Source organism: Eucalyptus grandis, chromosome 3, assembly GCF_016545825.1.
Source record: "Eucalyptus grandis isolate ANBG69807.140 chromosome 3, ASM1654582v1, whole genome shotgun sequence".
Classification (NCBI taxonomy): domain Eukaryota; kingdom Viridiplantae; phylum Streptophyta; class Magnoliopsida; order Myrtales; family Myrtaceae; genus Eucalyptus; species Eucalyptus grandis.
This window is the reverse complement of record NC_052614.1, coordinates 12,469,083-12,490,402: the sequence shown is the minus strand read 5'-3', so window position 1 is coordinate 12,490,402 and position 21,320 is coordinate 12,469,083. Positions and strand designations below refer to the sequence as shown.

Genomic DNA, 21,320 nt, shown 5'->3' with positions numbered 1-21,320 from the left:
GATCTTTCCAGGGAAAAAAAAAAAGGTTAAAATTCGAGATATATCTATTATATCTCGAATTTTCGGACAACAGTAGTTTGCTGCATGGCGAGACAGGGATCGATCGAATGGTTACCGTTGGGCTCTCTACACGTGCTCTACCGCAGCGCAGTTTCTCTTTCGAATTAAACTCCCCCGAACCGAACCGAGCCGAGATAAAAAAATCACGCCGGTCCAAAGTTCCGGTTCCCCCAACTCACGTCACGTGACCGCCGCCCTTCGAAACAGGAGCCGGCACGTGCGGCGCAAAATTTGAACCTGCTAGAGAGCACCGAGAAAGCCCCCAACGCCCGCAACGCCCTCGCCATCTCTCTCCCTCTCTCTCTCTCTCGCTCACTGAAGCGGCCATGGAAGCGATGCTCGTCGACTGCGTGCAGAACAGCCTGCGGCACTTCATGCACCGGAACGCCATTTTCATGTGCGAGCGTCTCTGCGCCGAGTTCCCTTCCGAGGTGCCTCTCCCCCCCGGATTGCTTGCCGATTCCTCTTCCTCGTCTTCTTCTTCTTCTTCGATTGTTCGCCGGGAAGACAGGCTCGAGCGTCGAATCGAGTCCGTTCCTTCGCGTCGATTTCTGCGGCGGCGGCGGCGGCGGAGGCGGAGGCGGCGCGATGCGCGCGCCGAGGATTCCGTTATCCTTTTCCCGTCTCTCTCTCTCTGTTCGGGGTAGATTTAGGCGCGATTTTAGTGCTCTTTTTTTTTTTTTCTAGATTCGATGCCTAGCTTCTGCTTCGGTGGAGCGAGTTTTGCTGTTGTTGGATACGCGATTGCGCAGCTAGCTTTCCTCTTTTTAATGCGCTCCTGCTCGTGTTTTGCCTGGGTTTTTCCACTGTAGCAGCCGTTCGTTGGTTGGTGGCGTAGCGGTTTGTGAAGCTGCTTTAGATGATGAAATTTCTGTTTTTTTATTTTTTTTCCCCGGAAAATGTTATGTGTTCATTCTACCCGGTCTTGTCGTTGGAACATGATGTTGCATCGGTGGATGATTTCTTTTTAAATCTGATTCTGCTCGCAAATTTATTTATGCTGAAGTTGTGTTCTGGGCTGTTCGGTTGCTTTCAGGTGAATCTGCAACTGTTAGCCGGTTGCTACCTGCAGAACAATCAAGCTTACTGTGCTTACCATATTGTAAAGGGTAGGGATGGTCTCCTCTGTGACTTCGTGTTTTGCTGATAGTTTGTCCTTTGCTGGATTACTCATCATCCTGGGGTCCCCCTCATTTTGTTCTCTACTGGGTTTTCTGTAAAGTTTCTTGGATCTTTGTTTCCCTGATTGATTGAAGTATTCTTTATGTGAAGGGACTCAGATGCCTCAATCACGCTACTTGTTTGCAATATCGTGTTTTCAGATGGATCTGCTCAAAGAGGCCGAGTCGGCATTATGCTCTGCTAATGAGCCCGGGGCAGAGGTATGTGACCTGCCTGTGCAAATGAAGCCGGTGGTCTCAATATATTCCGTAGTAGTATGAATCTGATTGCTAGGGGTCTATATCAGTCTAGCCTCATGTTGTTTGACGGAACCTGTATTGCTCATGGCTTGGTTTGATGGATGAGGTCATTTGCTAATTCTTGTTCTGTTCTGTGAGCAGGTTCCAAATGGTGCTGCTGGTCACTACCTTCTTGGCCTTATCTACAGGTTGTTATTGCATTTTTTGCAGAATCATCCTGATAGCATCCTTCTTGTATGCATTGTCTATCAGCAGTAATTAAAATGATTTCTCCTTTTTGTAGTTGGTGATATAGATGCTTTGTCATATCTAAAATGTGGACAGAGGTGAAAGAAGCAAAAATAGTGTGAGAATCTTTTTTGAAATTGCCATTTTTGTTAGAGATAAAGCAAACTCCATTAAAGAGGTACCAAAGGGTACTGGTCCAATACAAAACGACTTCAGAGGGGGAGCCACCCAAATACAAAAGTTAGCACCAAAGTTTGTTTCTAACATTTCCAACAATATAGAAGTATGAAATTGAACTTCCCCAATATAGCAAAAATGATTATTATATAACTAATTATTAATAAAAGAAAACCATGAAATTTTAACTCCTTGAAATATCATCTCGTTCATTTTCTTCCAATGAGCCAAAAGACAAGTAGAGGAGTCGTTTAAGTAACTTCCTTCTTTCCGACAGAAGAATTAATGGCATCTGTCCAAGGACAAAATTTGCATTGCCACCCCCCATCTCCCTCTCTCTCCCCCTTAAAAGATTGAAAAACTATAGTCTAGATCAGTCTGGTTCAGTTACATGCAACAACAAATGATTCACACAGTCTCCTTCATTCTTGAAGGTTGCAAATCACTCACCCTTTTGTTATTTATTGTTATAGGCTTTCCTTTTAGAAATGAAGAAAGATGCAGTATAAAATTAGGCTCCTATTCTTTCATCATTTTTTTCCTATGATGTTTTTCCTTTTCTTTGGAAAGAAGGAGGGAATAAAGAACTGCGTCAAAACTTTGCATTTTTAAGGGCATTAAAATGTAATTGGCCAAAAAAGAGGGCAGTAAGATGTAGCCATCTGTTTAGGAGGAAAGTGAGGTGTTAACTGGAGCTTTCCTGTAAGGCAGAAAAGGTAAGTGGTTGTACTCTTTTATTCAAAACAAAAAGGAAGTACCCATGCACATTTTGTCCAGTCTACAAAATTAAAAATGTAATAGTACTAACACAGATAAGCTAGTAGTGGAAGGAAAAGCTTTATCCTTGAACAATCTAGCCTGACGTTTTAGCTCTTCCATTCATCATTTTCACTACATTCTCAGAATCCTTCACACTGCTTGTAGCATGGCAAAGCCCAACTTCTGTATGGTTAGATGTAGCTTACATAGTTTTCATGGTAGGGAGCTATAAGTCTTAGAAAAATGCTAGATTTGTTACATGATTTATGGTCATTGTAATCCAATTAGCAAATGCGGGGTCATTTGCTTGATCTGTGGTTTGTGCAGTCAAACAAAACATAATGCACTAGTTCACTCACGATCTGAAGCACATGTCTATTCATAGTACACTAGCAATTTGGAGTGCTAAATCAATGACCCCATGTTCAAGCAGAGACAGGCAATGCTAATTGCGTTGTCTTTGTATCTTTGAGCTTATACCAGTCATCATTGTATTCTTTGAGGGATAGCTGCTTCCTAATGTGATTGTGGATAGTTTTGAGTGATATTTACCAGAGTTTGGCGACCCATTAAGGTCATGAAAGCTCTCTTTCCTTTATTTCATGTTTCTGTTGGAATTTTCTGTGACGACAATTATTATTCTTGTGCTTTCTTCCACGTTGACCATGTTTCATTGGTATGGAAATTGTTCAAGATTACATTCTTCACTGTTGACTTTATAAGTCTAGACACAGCATAATATTTGCCTGACTAAAGTTTCATGAAAGAATATGGTGTTCTTGCTAGTTAATCTGTTTTCGCATAAACATGAAGTTCTTTACCTTTCTATGTTTGCTTCTCATAGATATACCGATAGAAAGAGAAGCGCCATCCATCACTTCAAGCAAGCTTTGTCAACAGATCCTTTATTGTGGGCTGCATATGAGGAGCTCTGTGCCTTAGGTTTGTGTTAAAGATATCCTTGTTCTCTTGCATGACTCTGAGTTTTGGTGATGATAATTGGGCATATTTCAATAAATTTATTTGTTTGATGTTATTTATTTGAAGTGCTTGGTAGATGGACTTGGAACTAGTAGAAAACCATTAGAATTAAATTGACCTGGTCTACACTTTTCAAGTACAAGTCAGCTTCTTTGGCAAATGTTATGTGAGTGCTGTCTGGTGAATAAAACATGGAAATGTTCCATGCGCAGAGCAGTGACATTTTTCTGACTATTCCCGGCTTCTAAGGATTTTCCATGTTTTTTCATTGTAATTGTAGTATGATGGCAATGCCAAGCATACATTTGAAATTCTGTGTCAATTTTATTACAATTTTAAACCCATATTCTAGTATTTATGCAGGAAAGTGCCTATTATTTTCTTCCATGATGCTTAAAGTGGGATTCAGTTTCTTTAAGTATTCATCTATTTAGTTTGAGGTTATTGCGTTTCTTCCATAGTGGTACTTATTTAATGACAGCTACTTGAATCTTACACAAAGATTGCCACATTGGGTTCCCAGTACTTCATGAATATTAACCTTGTCATTGGGTGGTCATGTACAGGATTTACTCCAAATACGAGTCTCATTCGTCATCTTTCCATGATTTTTTTTAGGTTCTGCTGAAGAAGCGGCTGCAGTTTTCAGTGAGGCAGCTGCTGTTTGTATACATAAGCAGTACTTGCCCAATGGGTTTTCTCCTCAAAATGCAGATATGTCAAGTGAGGATCACAACGTAAATTCTGCCAGGAGGTCAATGGATGATGTGAGCTCAAGGCAACTGAAACAAATGCTAAGCAATAATGCAAGAGATGTTGCCGGAAGCTACCATGGAACTACTGCATCTTCACGAGGTTCTGGTCAGCCTCTAAACGGTGGATCTTCTCAGTTGTCTCTATATAATACTCCTTCCCCTGTTGCTACACAGGTAAGGCACTGATTTATTTGGTCCGAATGGGTGATGAATAATACTTCCGATTCTTTGCTATTTGCCATGGCTAGGGGTGGCAATTCTTCAAATGGCTGGATACTATGAGTCAAACTTGAGACCAATTTTTTGAAAGAAATGTAAATATGACATGAACAACTCAAAATGTACACAGATTGGCACGTCTTAAGCAAATTAATGAGAAACTGAAATTCATACTTTTTAATGAGGGAATGAATTGACACAAATAACTGATGTAACTATGAGATGCAGCATGAATAGCCGTCCCTAATATAACTAGATGAGTCATCTGGTAAAGCATGACAAGCATATAACTCAATTTCACTTGAGTTATGCTTTGGCTATTTGGTTTGATTTGTAAATTCCAAGTTGAACCCTTTGAAAGTTGACTGGTGTTGATGTCCATGATGTCAACTTAGGGTTATCACCTGAAAGTTTGTGATTTTGAGGGGAATGCACATTCTGCCTTATGATACGCCAGTTGTTAAACACAGAAATCAATGTTCCTACCGTTTCAATGGAAATTATATGATACTTTCACATTATATCTCTAATGCTAATAATCTGTGTTAGGAATATATGTAACTGATACTTTTGTTCAGCCATGTTACTTATTGTGTTAACTATGATTTAATCGTACCATGTCAATTTTAATGTAAGAAAAGAACTGATGTTTTTTGCAATTAAATGAGCAAAGGAAGCCTACACCCATCGTACCACATTTTTGACGTGGAATTTCCCATTTTTGTTCCTCATATCGGAGCCACAAACCCTCCTTGTGTCATCCTTGTTTAAGTCTAGATTCTCCATGTCATTTTTCATCTCAATGGAAGTTACTTCCCTACACACAGGAGTCATTTTTGGCTTGGGAAAAAAGTCGGGTACTTTTGGCAATAGAAAGACAGATTAATAATTAAACTTTTTAAACTAAACGACCTTATAACTCTTACTTTGCTTCACCATCCGCCTTATGACTAACAAGAGGCTATGGTGTATTGCATGCCTTTCTATTAGAAGCTATTGAAAGGATGTGATGACTAATTAGCCTTAATTTAACCATGTTTCGCTTCGTTTTTATGAGACTGGAACAGCAACTTTTTTTCTCATGTTGAGTGCTTTATTGGAATAAATGTAAGCTTATATAACTATGTCTCATGCAATTTGGCCTCTTTTCATCTAATATTTATTATAGTACTGATCATCTGGATGTTCCTGTTTTTAAAGTCTCTGCAGTTGTCAGGTGCTGCACCCCCACCACCATGTAGGAATATGCAGCCAAATGGACCAAACTTGAGTGCTCTTGGTGCTGATAGCTCCCCAAGGTCAACCGTAAACTCGACGATTCAAGCTCCTCGAAGAAAGTTTGTAGATGAAGGAAAATTGCGGAAGGTTATAAATTTTTATTCTATCTAATTAAATGGCTGGTTTAGATTGGCTGGCAATATGAAAATTGGAGTTGCGTTTTTTAAATGGGAGTCATCACACAAGTTCAAACAATTGTTAAATATATATTAGCTTGAGTACCTACACGGTCAATTCTTGGGCTTAACTGGAAAACCTAGGCATTTGAGGTGGGCCTTAGATGTTCTGGAGTCCTTGGCAGAATAATAGGCTGAGAATTTTCCCACCACAAAAGAATGGAAATAGGCTGATAAAAAGGGTCTCACTTATTCAGCAGAAGCTTATGCCAACCACTTTTCCTAGTTAAAGACATAAAGAAGACTAATTTATTGTATATTGGAGGGTGGCAGTCTGTTCTCTAGTGTCAATGTTGCTTTTGAGTTATTTGAATGAATTTATTATGCTGATAAAATAGCGAGTTGATGGTTTTATGTTGTTATATGGCATTCTTGCCCCTTTCACTCTTGATATTGAGGTGAACATAGCTGGTCGGTGTAACAAAGACCAATTCAAGTTTCTTCTCATAATTCATGTCTATTTCAGATATCGGGAAGATTATTTTCTGATTCTGGTCCACGACGAAGTACAAGACTTGCTGGAGATGCATCAGCAAATGCAACTACAAATGCAACATCAGTTGCTGGAAATGGGACCAGCAACTCCTCTAAGTATCTTGGAAGTTCAAAACCGAGTTCTGCGGCACTTCGTGCTGTGACCATTCGAAAAGGACAGTCATGGGCCAGTGAAAATTCTGATGAAGGTGACATTTCTGATCAAGTAATGATTTTCTGCTTTTACTTAAACTGATGAGTTAGAAGAATCTTACTGCATCATATATGTATAAGAGAAGGCATTTTCTATCACTCTGATGGTAAGAGAGTGGGCATGGTTGTGCTTCGGGTTTTATCAAGTAAGCGATATGATCTTGGAGAGTCCACATGTTCATGGGTCTAATGATGGTTTTGATTTTAGAAGGTTTTCATGGTGAGTATGGAGCATACTCATTGCGGAGCCAGGTGAGTATGAAGCATACTCATTGGAACCAATATAAGTTGGTGTTTCCTATTGGTTTCATTTTTTGCAGGGTATCTGAACAAGAACAATTTCACTTTCTTATATTAGGTGTAGTAAGAGAAATTGTATTACGCGAATCGGTTGGAACTTAAAAAGGGCCATGAACAGATATTCCCAAATTGGTATAATGAGTTGTCAAGAAGTATGGATTAGTGGTTGTTAAATTTGGATGTCACACTTGAAGCAATGAGGGATTACGATCTGATTCCTTAATGGCAGTGCATCCTGAATGTGAAGAAAATGGATCGATAAGTGCCCACCTAAGAGTGGGAACATGATCCAGTCTCGAGGACCCCATGGTTGCCTCCCAACATGCATAAACAATTATATTTTGAAAACTCATTTCTTTGAGTAGGAAACCTTTAGAAGTCCTTTTTGTTTGCTTAGCTTTGTTAATACTGCAAAGGGCATAGTTCATACATAAGGGATTTAAACGTTATATGTTACGTTGGACGGCTTGGAAATGTTTATGGAAGCGAGCATCGGTCATCTCCCTTTTGGCAATTTGTGTTCCGGTCATTTAGTTCCAAAACCTGTGGCTCAAGATGGAGTTTGTATTGTGTTTTTGTTTTAAAGTGGTTTTTGGGGCATGAAGGAAGATGCATTGAAATATCTCATTCTCTGTTCAAAATTTGAATAAATGTGCGGAAGTATAGTTTTCTCCAGTTCTTGTTTCTATTTCGATTGGGCAGAGAGCTTTCTTTTTTGGGTTGTTTTGCCAATTTCACAGTAGACATGTCCTGGTGTCACACAAACTCAAAATTGTGCTGCTTCTACTTTGCTGGCAGTCCTCATTTGTTCTGTTCTAATGATTTCAATGACTAGAAATTGTCTTTATTCACATCCTCTAGGAGTACGGAATGAGGTTACTGATGATTCTCGTTTCAATCCTACATTGGCAAATTGTTCTTGTCCTTCGGGGGACCATAGAACCTTTGATCAAGAAGGAGCAAGTATGCCTGTTGCTGGGCCTATACTGACTAGTGCAAGGGTTTTAACTGGCACAGCAGAAGTATTAGGTTTGCTAAGATTATTTGGGGAAGCCTATAGGCTTTCCTGCATGTACAGATGTCAGGTACTTCTGAATTGCTTTTTTATAGCAAAAGATTTTGTTCTCATAGTCTTTATAACGTTCCTTATTCTGATTATGTTTTTCTTTGCACAGGACGCGCTAGATATATACTCGAGACTTCCGCACAGGCATTACAATACAGGCTGGGTGCTTTCACAGGTAATGTTGATGATAATTCCCCTTCACAAGATGTTATCATCTCTTTGAGCATATTGGTTTGGTATGTAACTATCAATTTAGACAAATACAGAAACTATAGGATGTCAATCTAAAACACGAAATTTTTGTTGGCTCTTTTTTCTGCTGCAATCTCATAGTTTGCGTTGGGATCTTGAAAATCCATTTACATTTTGTTGTCTGTGCTGGTGCGGTGGTTTGAAAAGAAGATGAAAATTTCTTTGCTGCTAGGTGTTGAAAGAAGCAGAAAAATTAATGACATTTGTCTATTTTTATTGGGCAATGCTGGGGTGCATGCACTAACAATATGTTATGTGAATGAACATGGCAATATTGCAGGTTGGCAAAGCATACTTTGAGTTGGTCGATTATATGGAAGCTGATCAAGCATTTAATCTTGCTCGTCGTGCATCTCCCTATAGTTTAGAAGGAATGGATATTTACTCAACTGTTCTTTATGTAAGATCCCCATTCTTCAGATGCTCTCGTCTGTTGTCAGATTGAGATGTAAATCTGTTTCCCAGTTTTCGCAATTCAAGCAACAGTAGTCTGGTTTCTGTTTGTGACTCTCCATTCTTAAAATGCCAGTGGATTGTGCTGTTTACCTGTTTGAGTTTTCTTATCATTTGCTAATTTTGTTTCTCTATTCTTTGCAGCATTTAAAGGAAGATATGAAGTTAAGTTACCTAGCTCAAGAGCTGATTGCAACGGACCGTCTAGCTCCTCAGTCATGGTACCTTCACCCTAGCTAATAATTAGTTCAGAATCTAATCTTCCCCTTGAGTATCTGTAACTGGACTACTTAGATAGATCTGCTGGTTGCTGTAACTGGTGAATATCTATTTTGTTGATTAATTGTCAAGTACAATATAAGCTAAACCTTTGCATTGTACAGGATAATGCTTTAAGTCCTCTTTGGGTTTCTGGTTGGAGTGGGCTGTCATTAACAAGCACCTTTTGTTCCTTAGACTTCTGCAATTGTTCAATTAAATGCAGGTGTGCCATGGGTAATTGCTATAGCTTGCAGAAGGACCATGAAACTGCTCTCAAGAATTTCCAGCGAGCGGTGCAGCTGGATTCAAAATTTGCATATGCCCATACTCTTTGTGGTCATGAGTATGTTGTTCTCTTTTCTTGTCCCTTTACTTTTCATCTCTTACATATGCAGATAAAATCTTTTAAATTGCTGCCTAAGTTTCAGATTTTGATCATGCTGTCTTAAGTTTAGTGTGCATTGTATCCACAGGTATGTTTCTTTGGAGGATTTTGAAAATGGGATTAAAAGTTATCAGACTGCCCTCAGAGTTGATGCAAGACACTATAATGCGTGGTATGGGCTTGGAATGGTTTATCTTCGCCAAGAGAAGTATGAGTTCTCAGAGCATCACTTCCACATGGCTTTTGAGATAAATCCATGTTCTTCAGTTATAATGTCATACCTTGGAACAGCTTTGCATGCCTTGAAGGTTGGATCGCTAGTTGCATTGAATCATTTATTACTTTGATTGAAGATTGAATTATTGTCTAGTTCGTTACCAAAAAAAGAATTATTGTCTAGTTGCGTCTGTCTGAATTTTTATTTCCTTCATCTGACAGAGAAGTGAGGAAGCTTTGATGATGATGGAGAGAGCTATTTTAGCTGATAGAAAGAACCCTCTTCCCATGTATCAGAAGGCTAATATACTCATCAGCCTGGAAAAGCTTGATGAAGCCTTAGAAGTCCTAGAGGAGCTCAAAGAATATGCCCCTCGAGAAAGCAGCGTTTATGCTCTGATGGGCAAGATTTACAAGTCACGGAACATGCATGCGCAGGCCATGCTACATTTTGGCCTTGCTCTGGATTTAAAACCATCAGCAACTGATGTTGCCACCATTAAGGTGATTGGCTTTTCTCCTTTCCATTGCTTGCTGAATCAGCTATAATCTCCAATTCTTGGCTGGTATTTGAGGATATGCATGTACCTCTTTTTTGTTTGCTTCTTTAGCTGAGATAATTCTCACAATTGCCTCTTCCTGCTAACCATCAGCTCCGTTTCTCCCTCTTTATTTTTATAATATTTTGACAGGCTGAGATAGAAAAGTTGCATGTCCCAGATGAAGTAGAAGATTGCTTGTAGTTTTGAAATTGAAGCTGGAAAGTTTGGAAGAGAGCATGATGCACGTTATCCGGCTCCGATTGCTTGGCCTTGATAGTTGCCTGCTTGCGCTGTCGAGGGATGGCAAACATAATTGATTAGTCCTCGATCCAATCAACAAAGAGTGCCCCTTCCGGTGGGCAGCTTCCTCGACCTCAGTTTTGTAGGTTACCATATCACCGACGGGGTGAATCAGCTGAACAAAGGTAAGGCTGACTCACGTGTATGCACATCTGTACCATGTTACAATGTAACAGATACTACATTCATCTTCTTTAGCCCTTTTTTAATCCACCTTTACCGCTCAATTTAAGACGCAACGCCTTTTACAAAATCTAGAGGAGGCACCTCCGTCAATACGCACCACCATCGACCACTAGCTAGCGGTATATGTTTGGCGGCAAGTATTGGCTTTGGCCTGGTTTATTGTTTGAGATTTTTTTTTTCTTTATTGTAAAGACGGGGAGCCCCACGGTAGGTCATCGGGCCAATGAAATATCGTACTAAAATCACGGGCTTAATTGTACTTCTTGATTCAAGGAGTGGCGCACATGAACTATATACACATATCTCTTTCTCGAACAACCAACATCTTCGCGACCGGGTGGTCTTCATAATAGAAGAGACATTTGGCAATAAGCTTGTGCTTGTTTGGAGAGATCATCATAAATGATTAAAGTGTGTCGTTCATGAAATATAAAATATTTAGCAAGAGCTGCTCCTGTATAAGGAGCGAGGTATTGTAACGTAGCTGGGGAATCCGCCATTTCAGCTACCACGGTAGTGTATTCGATAGCTCCCCTTTCCTGGAGAGTATTCACTACCTAGGCCATAGAAGATGCTTTTTGATCAATAGCTACATAAACACATTACATTTTGACCTTGTTGATTGAGAATAGTATTCATGGCTATTGCTGTTTGATCGGTTTGTCTGTCCCCAATAATTAATTCTTGCTGACCATGTTCTATAGGGATCATCGAATCAATAGCAATAAGTCCAATTTGAAGAGGCTCATATACGGAACGTCTCGAAATAATACCTGGAGCAAGAGATTCAATTAATCGAGATTCGATTGCATGCGTTGCATCCATTGAAACCACAACATATCTGCCAACAAGAAGAAATCGATCGATGATTATTAGGTTAGAGTTTTGGACTTCCAGGGACAAGGAAAATGACTTGAAATGAACAGGTCTACAAGTACGTCTCTTTGCTGTGGCCGGACCACCAATAAATCACAAACCCGAAAATGCCGAAAAAAAGAAAAAGAGATTAATAATTTCGTGGGCTCTTTAAAGAAACGGAGAAAGATCCCAAAAGGGTGGTTGAGAAGATCGAAACGGTGGCTCGTTTTAGTGGTTTTCTACTCCTACACAGCCTTGCAAGCAATGTAAAACTCAATAGAATAGTTAGAAAATTCAAAACCTAGGCCCTCTATGATCAAGTGATATTGGTTTCTTCTTCAGTCCTTTTCAAGCTTTGCAAGCTGCCCTGTCAAGTGGCTATCGAAATTAAGCCTTTATACCCTTGCCTACAAATTTATTCAATTCACTTTGTTTTGGTCAAATTCCAAGTGAAAGGGTCTCTCCTCCCTCTGGTTTCTGGTGGCCTGTAAGTCTCAAAGACTCAATTATCAGCATAAAATATCGATCTATATTAATTGTTCGATGGTCCGTTTCCTGAGAAATTATTGGGGGAAGCTAGCTGAAGGATCGATGTTCACGAGATTATGGAATGATGCATTTGATCTTCGTTGTCATTGGGGTCGTTTTCGATTGGGTCGTGGTAATGACAAGAAGCTCCCGAGTAAAAATGATGAAAAGGAATAAAGCGATCTTGCTTAATCATTTAAGCCGTCCGACAGTAACTTAATACTTGATGGAAATAGCCATTCTAGTATAGATTCTTTTCCCGGGTGAATTTAGGGGTGTGCTTTGAAACTCGAAAGTGCAAAGCTTTTAGCATAACGATGTGTTCCCAAACCGCAAAGGGGAACCCTTGCAACAATTCCATTGTAATTTGTTTTGAGAATCTCTTGAAAATCAGAGGAAAATTCCTAAGTTGCAGCTGAATAAACAGTTTGGCTCCTGATATTTCTGCCCCTTTAGATCTATATTGCAATTGATACTCCAATAATTCTCTTAGTGTCGTCCCTTGTAATTATTTCTAGAGTTGACTTTTTCCTGAAATAGACATTCCGTTGGCGAGTCAAAAAAATTGTTATATTAACTAAAAGGGTAATATTGATTTCAATTTAGTGATTGAGAATCATTGAATTGGCTCTCTAAAATGGGGGCTTGTTTGATTCATAAAATTCCGTGGAAATAATCTTACTAGTAAAAAGAAGAAAAGATATTGTGAGCAAACGTTGAATACAACTTACTCGTCAAATGCCTCATTCACCCTTTGCAAAATCATTAAGTAAATTTATCATAAATTAGAATAAATATACCTGATATTACAAGTAAATGCCTATTGCTCTTGGACAAAAAAGTAGACCCCTGATATCACAGTGAAAACAGTCCACTCCCAGTTTACTCCGTCGATTAGCTTTTGGAAGCAGATATATCTTTCATGACAGCGAAATCTACAGTGGCCTTTGACTTCATCCCCCTCCTCCCAACTTTTCTGGTGGGAGAAGCTCCGGAGATGTTCCACCACACCATCTTCTTCTCCCTTATGATTGATCATCTGTTTGATTACAGTTTGGGAAAATGGAAAAACATGATTACTGTCTTTCTTAAGAACCATTGATAATGTACAGGGCTGTCGGATAGTGTTTTGAATTAGCTTTCGCTCACAAATTAACCTTTTCCATCTTGTCTAAAGCAAATACCAACTTTTAGATCGACGTGATTCGCTTATCGAATAATGGATTTTACAAGGTTTAAAGAACTTACAAAAATCATTATTAACTGTTCTCGAGAATTTTAAACCATTAAATGAATAGATAATTTAACAACAGTGGGGTTGGTGAGGTGTAGGAGAAATAGCAATTGAGTTTTCCTTTTGAATGTTGCTTAAGAAATAAAGACTAATTTCTAGAATCAACGTACGGAATAGTAGGGTAAATGCGTGTTGGAAAATTGAAAGGATATTTTTTACTTAAAATGCCTACTCATGATCCGAATGTTTTGTGAATCAACACCTACATCTTTAGTGATTATTTTATCTTCCTCCACCCTTTTTGGTCCTACCGAAATCCTAAAAAGCATCCCTTGCTGGGTCTGCCATGTATAAAGTCTAATGGATTCCGTCCAACAAAGTCACGCAGAGAGAGACACACACACAAACTTGTCAAAGTAAAACACCAAAAAGCAAAACCCTTCCCACCCGTTTTTTCATTAAAAGAAGCAAAGACATGGGTGGTGCCCCTCCCGATAGTGATGGGTTTGCTTTTCTTGTGTCGGACAGCTTTACTGAGGTGCCCCAAGAAAAGGGAATCTATCAATTGAATCGGCTCAAATAATATATCTTGACCTCATGCCATTCAATAGTAACTGATTTTGCTTCTATTTGAAACTTCCTTTTTTCCCTATTTCCCTTCCTTAAGAAGGCAAAGAGGGGTGCACACACAACCATAGATAACTTCAAGACTCTCAATTTAGTTTGAACTCTAAGGTTCTCATTCTGTGCAGTACCGTGAAAAAGAGAGTAAAAAAAAGAATGTAAAAAGGAACCAAAAGAGAATGCTAGAGAAACTTAGGGTTAAAGGAAATAATATATCTTAACTTCATGCCATTCAATAGTAACTGATTCTGCTTCTATCTGAAACTTCTTTTTTCCCTATTTCCCTTCCTTAAGAAGGCATAGAGGGATGCACACACAATCATAGATAACTTCAAGACCCTCAATTTAGTTTGAACTCTAAGGTTCTCATTCTGTGTAGTACCATGAAAAAGAGAGTAAAAAAAAGAATGTAAAAAGGAACCAAAAGAGAATGCTAGAGAAACTTAGGGTTAAAGGAAATAATATTTCTTAACTTCATGCCATTCAATATGTAACTAATTCTACTTCTATTTGGGACTTCTTCTTTTTCCCTATTTTTCTTCCTTAAGAAGGCAAAAGAGATTCAGGAGATGCACACACAATCATATTGAACTCAAAGACCCTCAATTCAGTTTGAACTCTAGGTTCTCATTCTGGGTAGTACTATGGAAAATAGAGTAAAAAGAAGAATGTAAAAAGCAATTAAAAGAGAATGCTAGAGAAACTTAGGGTTAAAGGAAATAATACATCTTAATCTCATGCCATTTAATATGTAACTGATTCTACTTCTATTGGAAACTTCTTCTTTTTCCCTATTTTTCTTCCTTAAGAAGGCAAAAGAGATTTAGGAGATGCGCACACAATCATATTGAACTCAAAGACCCTCAATTCAGTTTGAACTTTAGGTTCTCATTCTGTATATTATTATGGAAAAGAGGGTAAAAAGGAGAATTTAAAAAGAACCATAAGAGAATGCTACAAAAACTTAGTGTTAAAGGAAATAATATGACAAGCATGCGCATCACATATGATTATTTATTGCATGCCTTTCTACAACCGATGACAGGTAGCTCAATGCTAATCATGTGCAGAATATGAAAGTCCTTTTCTTTGCTAGAGCAATCACACATAGAACTGAATATGCAAGAGCGCCAGTCCATCTAATTTGGGAGCCGCTACGCATGTGCAAATGACGATCTACATCATTGAAATAAAAAATGTCGGCTTGAAAATATCGTAATTCATTGTCTACCAAAACGTAGGAAAATGGGTTAGTCCACTCTTTCACATTCCTACATCTCTATCGTTAAAGTATTCCATGTCGTCTATCAATATAATTTCAATGGGTCTTATATTCATGTGCATTTTCTGATACCTATTGCTGACAACTTAAGTATCACCTAAGAATACGGATTATGAATTATATCAATGTTTGGAGTGAAATTGAGAAACTACCACAAGTTTGTCTTGATAAAATATCAAAATACTAAATTACGCATTTATCTAAAAGTTTATAGGGGAATTCAAATTTTTCCATACCCCGTTTGCTTTCCTATTCAAATATGTCTATTAAAAAGACCAAATTAAGTCTGAGGGGAGTGATAGACTATTTTCATACGAAACCACATTCATCTAATAATTTAAATTTTTATTATAGTTAGAAGTAATCTTACAAAATTTCACTAATTTCTTATATTTTGAATTTGCTTTTTCTCAAAGCACCGTTCCTCAATCGAGTCTATCCAAGTGGAGCTTACTGTATACGAGCATGAGTCCAAATCATTGGCCCCTAGTCTCGTGACAGGTGGCGCCGGGGGAGGGGGGGCTCCATGTCATTGGATCCTCCTTTCACTTTGCTTAGTACAAACCCTCGACCCACCAAAATTGATGAGAAAACAAAAAGACACATCAATCAAGCTCCCCAAAAGAGGCCATGGCCAGTGGGAGGATACAAAAAGAGAGAGAGAAGAAAACAAAAGAATTGGAAAATCCCTCAAGATGAGCTCTTTGAGTTGGATTCTACAAGCAATTCATCACTTTTTCCCTTCATTTTCTTGTTTCTTTCTTAATTTTGTTGGCTAGCTGTGGAATTATTTGGAGATAGATAGCACAGAGCGCCATGGGCACGTCATTTTCAATTGATAACGAGTTGAAAGCTCCTGGAGAGCTAGAGGGATTGAGATTACTTATCTGCTTGCTTTGTAAAAGTTGGCTAGCTTATAAAGTCACTATTTTTTTTTTAATGTGGTATCCACGTTTCCTTTTTATCTTATGCATAGAATCATGATTTGCCATGTCCTTAAAAAGTTACACGTTAGAATCATGATTTGCCATGTCCTTAAAAAGTTACACGTGGCATATTGAACCGAATCTTTCTCTTCTCCAAATGAACACCTAGCAAAATCTTTTCTATTGGCAATTTGAGGATCTTAGCTCTATCTAGAATAAATGGGATTTTATTGAATAAAGGTGATTCAAAATCTATTATGTTAATATCAAATTGAGAAGCTAGATGCAGGCTGACTCTTGGGAGTGATGGCCTAGAACCTGAGCTCGCTCTCTGAAGGTCTTATGTGATTGTCATCATTGCGTCAAAATGCATGAGTCAAACCCACTAAGATTCATAACATATGCATCATCCAAGACCCGATGTGGTTCAAAGTGCCTCCAATGACTAGTGTCACGACCATTCAGATCTCTTTCAGACAATGTCAACATAATCTGTTATGGATACTTGAATTAACTAATGTAAGTGTCGCATGCCTTAAGCTTAACTTGTGTTGAGATCTAGACGGCCGTGCCTGTTACGGCAGAGGCGGCGGCCAGACCACGGAAGATCACGGTAGACAGGCTGAGTTTTTGACCTAATAAAACCGGCGTTACGCACATCGGCATGCCCGTGCAGCCACATGTTCATTGTTCACTTTTGACTTTTGGTTTTCTGATGATCGGCCGCACGTGTCGAGACCGGGTAGTTGAATTAATATGGCAACCACCTGGGCAATGGCTGGCATCCGATTGGTCGTCGCCATCAAATGGGAGAGAGCAAGGGCAGCGCTTGTACCGTATGCGAGCGCATTATGTCCATCTTCGATTTCGTGATATGTGTCGAACTTGTCAGAACACGTCGCAATCTCTCATTTCGCAGACTCGAGCCGACCGATCATACCGATCATGGATGTTCGGTTCCGGCCCGGTTCTTCGATTAACGTGGTAGAAAATGGAATTCGTAGGGTCTTACCTATCTAACACTTGGATTATGCACTTTGGTTGTCCCCCTGGAGTTTTACTGCACCAGTCATATTAGTCGCGCGTTTTGTGTTTCTATGCTTCGATTATCTTGCGCTGCACGTGTTGGAGACATGGTTCATGCTCTCCATCAGCAGGATAACGTGGGGTTTCGCTCATATATTTCTAGTAGTTATTTATGGGCTCAGATCTAATAAAATATGAGCTCAAACTATATAAGCGAAGCATATATATTATATTTCTCTTGTAAATTAAAAAATGTAATAGAGAGGTGCGATATGTAAATTATAGTGAAATTCTCAGCTAGGCGTTATTCTAGTTTAAGAGTAAACCATAATAAAGGCTCGCGTATCAAATTCCTTTTTTTTTTTTACTCTCTATTTTCGTTATGATTGTGCAATAAATCTCAAAATCTGATATCAAAACTCAGGTTATCGATAAGTTTTGAAATGAGAGAGGTTCAAGATCACTCAATATGCACACTAATCAAAAAACCAATTGACCATGTATTTTTCCTCCTACTCATACTTTTAAATTTGCAGGTGAATATATTATCTATACTTGGCTTTAACTAATCAATCGATTGGAGAAACAATTCTCAAAACTCAACAGGAAAAAAACAAAACAAACCTCATCTTCTACAAAATATACGCACACCAACAATAGGAAGTCTGATTGAAGGTGAAAAAAAGGCCTAATTTAGATTTTGTTGTGATTTGTATTTATAACTTTCTTTCGACGTTTGTGAAAGGCCTTTGTATTCAATCTTGAATATCCAAAACCCTCTACAACGTAACAAAATTGTCATGAACAATTATTTGCATTGTTTATGATTTTTTAGCAGCAAATATATGTGTGTGTATATTACACATCTCCCTCGTTTGGACAATTTGGAAGGAAATTAGCCAAAAAGTTACTTTTCCTAAGTCAAACCCAACCCTTAACTATCTATCATCATGCACTTGGGCCAAGAATCGAAGTTAGTCGAATTGATGGTTTACTTGCATTGACTCATTTCATACCACCTTCATTTCCTCACCAATCAAATTCCTTTCACCTGCCACGTCAGTAGGGCAGTTGATTTGTTTTGACATTGAGTACCAAAGCTGATAGCAACCTCTAATCAATCAATCAAGTCCCGTGTCACTTTCGTAATAATATGCCCCCAAAGAGGGGCCTTTCAGTAATCTCAAAAAAAAAAAAATCATTTGAAGACCAAGAGCCACCGGTTTGTTCTTTTTATTAATGAATCCAAAAAATTCGTGAACATTGTTTTGATCGCTTGAAAGCCTCAACTTGTACAGAGCAGCGACAGCTTGCTCCCAGTACGATCCTAAACCCTAGCTTTAGGCATGTTGTTGAGTTTCATTTTTGTGAAAGGAGACGTAATCTCGAGACAGGATATCGACATCCTTGTATTTTTGCAGAAGTGGACCTAATTTAGGTGGTGTATCAAGAAAGTTGAGCAAGTTGAAATTCGGATAGATAGGGAGACAATCAGATCGGAATTGGCTTTAGACAATCAGCTACCAATGCCATGGAAGGTTCGCACTTTTGTGGATCCTTCGACAAGATTGAATAGCAAATTGACATGTGCAGTAGATTCCATGCAGCATTGAGCTTAAAATAGATATTATGCAAGTGCAATTTGAAACCACCAGCTTTTAGTTAAAACAATGTAAATTATTGTATCGAATTAAGCAATATATATGTATATACATATATGTACAAAGCTGGTTAAGGCAATTGTAAAGTAGTTTTATACACTGGTTACTATCATGTCATAAAAGAAATTTACCATCATTGAGATGCTTTTTTTTTTTTTTTTCAGTTTAAAGACTTATTTGTTACATTGAAAGATTACCAACCAAAAGGATGAACTCTTAATTTGTTATAGGTTAAAACTTGCTTTCATCGTGAAAAGTCGCTAATTTCCCATAAGTTATTTACTATTTTTCTAAGAATATTAGTAAGCACATTGGAAATTACTAAATATCAATGAGTACAATCACTTTTCTAATTCAAAATGTGTTATGCGCAGCAAAGAAGTACATACGATGAAAAATTAACAAATGTAGGTATCGATGTATGTAAATCTTGAAAAGTTACTGACCACATGAAGTTATTAATAAAACCAAATGAGTGTAAGTTATTTTTTCTCATTCAAGATTACTAATCTTCTATACTAATTTCTAGAAACAAAAAATATATGTACTTACTTTGCTCTCCCTACACATAATTAGTTGCAACGAAAGAGACAATTATTATGTACATCGATAGTTACATGCAAATCCCTAAGGGTTGGTGCGGTCGGTATGGCCATCCAATATTTTCTAGCTAATTCAAATCTTATTGATTATACGTAAACTACCCTGAATCAAAGTATCACCTCAATAGGCTAAATCATAGATTTAATAAATTTGTGGGCATGTATCGTATTCAACGAGTCTTTGCCGTATCGGATATATGCGCTCATGTCCTTGAACTATGAAAAAAAAATGAAAAAGAAAATGGCACGTAGAAATCATTATTTTCAAGGGGCAATATCCACACACGCAAGAAAAATTCCAAGTCGTGTGGCCAAGAAAAAGAGAGAAAAACCAGGGCACCGTCTCGAAGCTTTTCTTCCTTTCTCACTTTTAGCGTGAGGACCACGCGCCACGGCGGAACGCGTGTAATATTAAATTCCCATTTAAAATTCCCTTAATCTCATATCCCAAAAAAATAAATAAATTATTTTCCTCCCACTTTAAATAGCTCCCTCCCCCTATCTCCCTCCTCATACCAAAACAAAACCCGAAACGTGAAAAAAGACGAAAAAGCCCCTCTCTCTTCTCCCTCTGCTCTGCTCTGTCGGAATGGAGATGGAGCCGAGGACGCCGGAGGTGGCGAAGAAGATGTGGAGCGTCGTGCGGGCGGTGGCGTACGCGATGCGGAAGGGCCTCTTCTCCAAGAGCAAGCTGATGGTCGACCTCCACGTCCTGCTCAACCGCGGCAAGATCGCCGGCAAGGCCATCGGCGACCTCATGCTCCAGCACTACTCCGCCTTCACCTGCCGCTCCGACGACGACGTCGCCTGCCTCTCCGCCTCCTCCTACGCCCCCCGCGAGTACGAGTTCAGCTGCAGCAACACCCCCGCCAACAACCCCTTCTTCCCCAGGCGCGGCGGCGGCGGCCGGCACCAGCACCAGCACCGCGCCGGCGGCCGGCGACGCCGCCTCGCGCCGCGCTACAACGACGCGGTGGCCATCGGCGCCGTCCAGAAGGTGCTCGAGATGCTGAACAGCGCCGACGTCGTGGAGGCGTCGCCCATGCTGCTGCCCGGGTTCGGGAAGAGCCCCGCGGTGCGGCAGCTGCGGATCACGGACTCGCCGTTCCCGCTCAAGGACGACGACGGGGACGGCGGCGAGGTCGACGCGGCGGCGGAGGAGTTCATCCGGAGGTTCTACAAGGACCTCAACCTGCAGAAAAACATGGCCCCCGTGGACTCCCCGTATCATTATGGCGTGTGGGTTTGAACGATAGCGACGGTCGACGTTTTCGGACACGGTGTAGTTTTTCTTCCTCGTGGTCGTGGATCTCGAGGAATGTCTTTCATGCGGGTCGCCATCGCCGGAGGGGAAGTCGTAAGCATAAATTCGGATGCATTTTGCAAACCCTGATGTGGCGAATGCTATAATATGTGAAGATCGGATTACCAAATCGGTTTACGACGGGACAAAACGCGACCGGAGCTGCTGCCGGGCGTAGAAAACGACCGTTCGGATGTCGGCTCACGGCTTGCATGGCCTCTTCGTAAACCTAGTTGGTAAATTAATCTTCGTATTGTTTAGCGTTAGTCGAGTCGGAAAAACACTTCCGGACGGTGGCGGCGAGGATGCTTTGGTCATGTAAAAGAACTCGGGCTACAACGTGGAGCTCTAGCACTCTCTAAATGCAACAAGCTAGGAGGAGTTGGTTTTTTTCTTTCTAGGGTTTTCTTTATTTTTCCGTCTTTTAGTTCTACGGTCATTTTCTTTGACAATTCCTCTCTTGTTGCCTACTTTCGATAATAAAAGGGGGAAAAAAAGAGAGGAACCAAAGAGATATGGTCTCGAATCCTAGTCTTATTTCCATCTAACGATGCCGGCAATGTCCGGTCCGATC

General features: G+C 39.6%; 2 protein-coding genes across 4 annotated transcripts; both read left to right on the top strand.

Annotated features, from left to right (window-relative positions):
* The first annotated feature begins 338 nt into the window (after positions 1-338).
* LOC104436576 (cell division cycle protein 27 homolog B) lies at positions 339-10,947 on the top strand. 3 transcript variants are annotated; one of them, XM_010049392.3, is made up of 16 exons: positions 339-491; positions 1,097-1,169; positions 1,333-1,442; positions 1,623-1,669; positions 3,490-3,587; positions 4,245-4,555; positions 5,801-5,965; positions 6,521-6,737; positions 7,903-8,126; positions 8,217-8,282; positions 8,640-8,759; positions 8,957-9,033; positions 9,297-9,416; positions 9,547-9,766; positions 9,897-10,178; positions 10,367-10,947. In XM_010049392.3, the coding sequence occupies exons 1-16, from the start codon at positions 387-389 to the stop codon at positions 10,415-10,417; spliced, it is 2,286 nt and encodes a 761-aa protein (XP_010047694.2). In that variant the 5' UTR covers positions 339-386; the 3' UTR covers positions 10,418-10,947. The 3 variants fall into 3 exon arrangements, with proteins under 3 accessions (XP_010047694.2, XP_010047695.2, XP_010047696.2); XM_010049393.3 differs by having other exon boundaries at positions 433-491; positions 1,341-1,442; XM_010049394.3 differs by having other exon boundaries at positions 438-491; positions 1,383-1,442.
* Positions 10,948-19,944: 8,997 nt separating this feature from the next.
* On the top strand, positions 19,945-21,320 carry LOC104436575. Its single transcript, XM_010049391.3, has one exon. It carries the CDS (start codon positions 20,033-20,035, stop codon positions 20,690-20,692), a length of 660 nt encoding a protein of 219 aa, XP_010047693.1. The 5' UTR covers positions 19,945-20,032; the 3' UTR covers positions 20,693-21,320.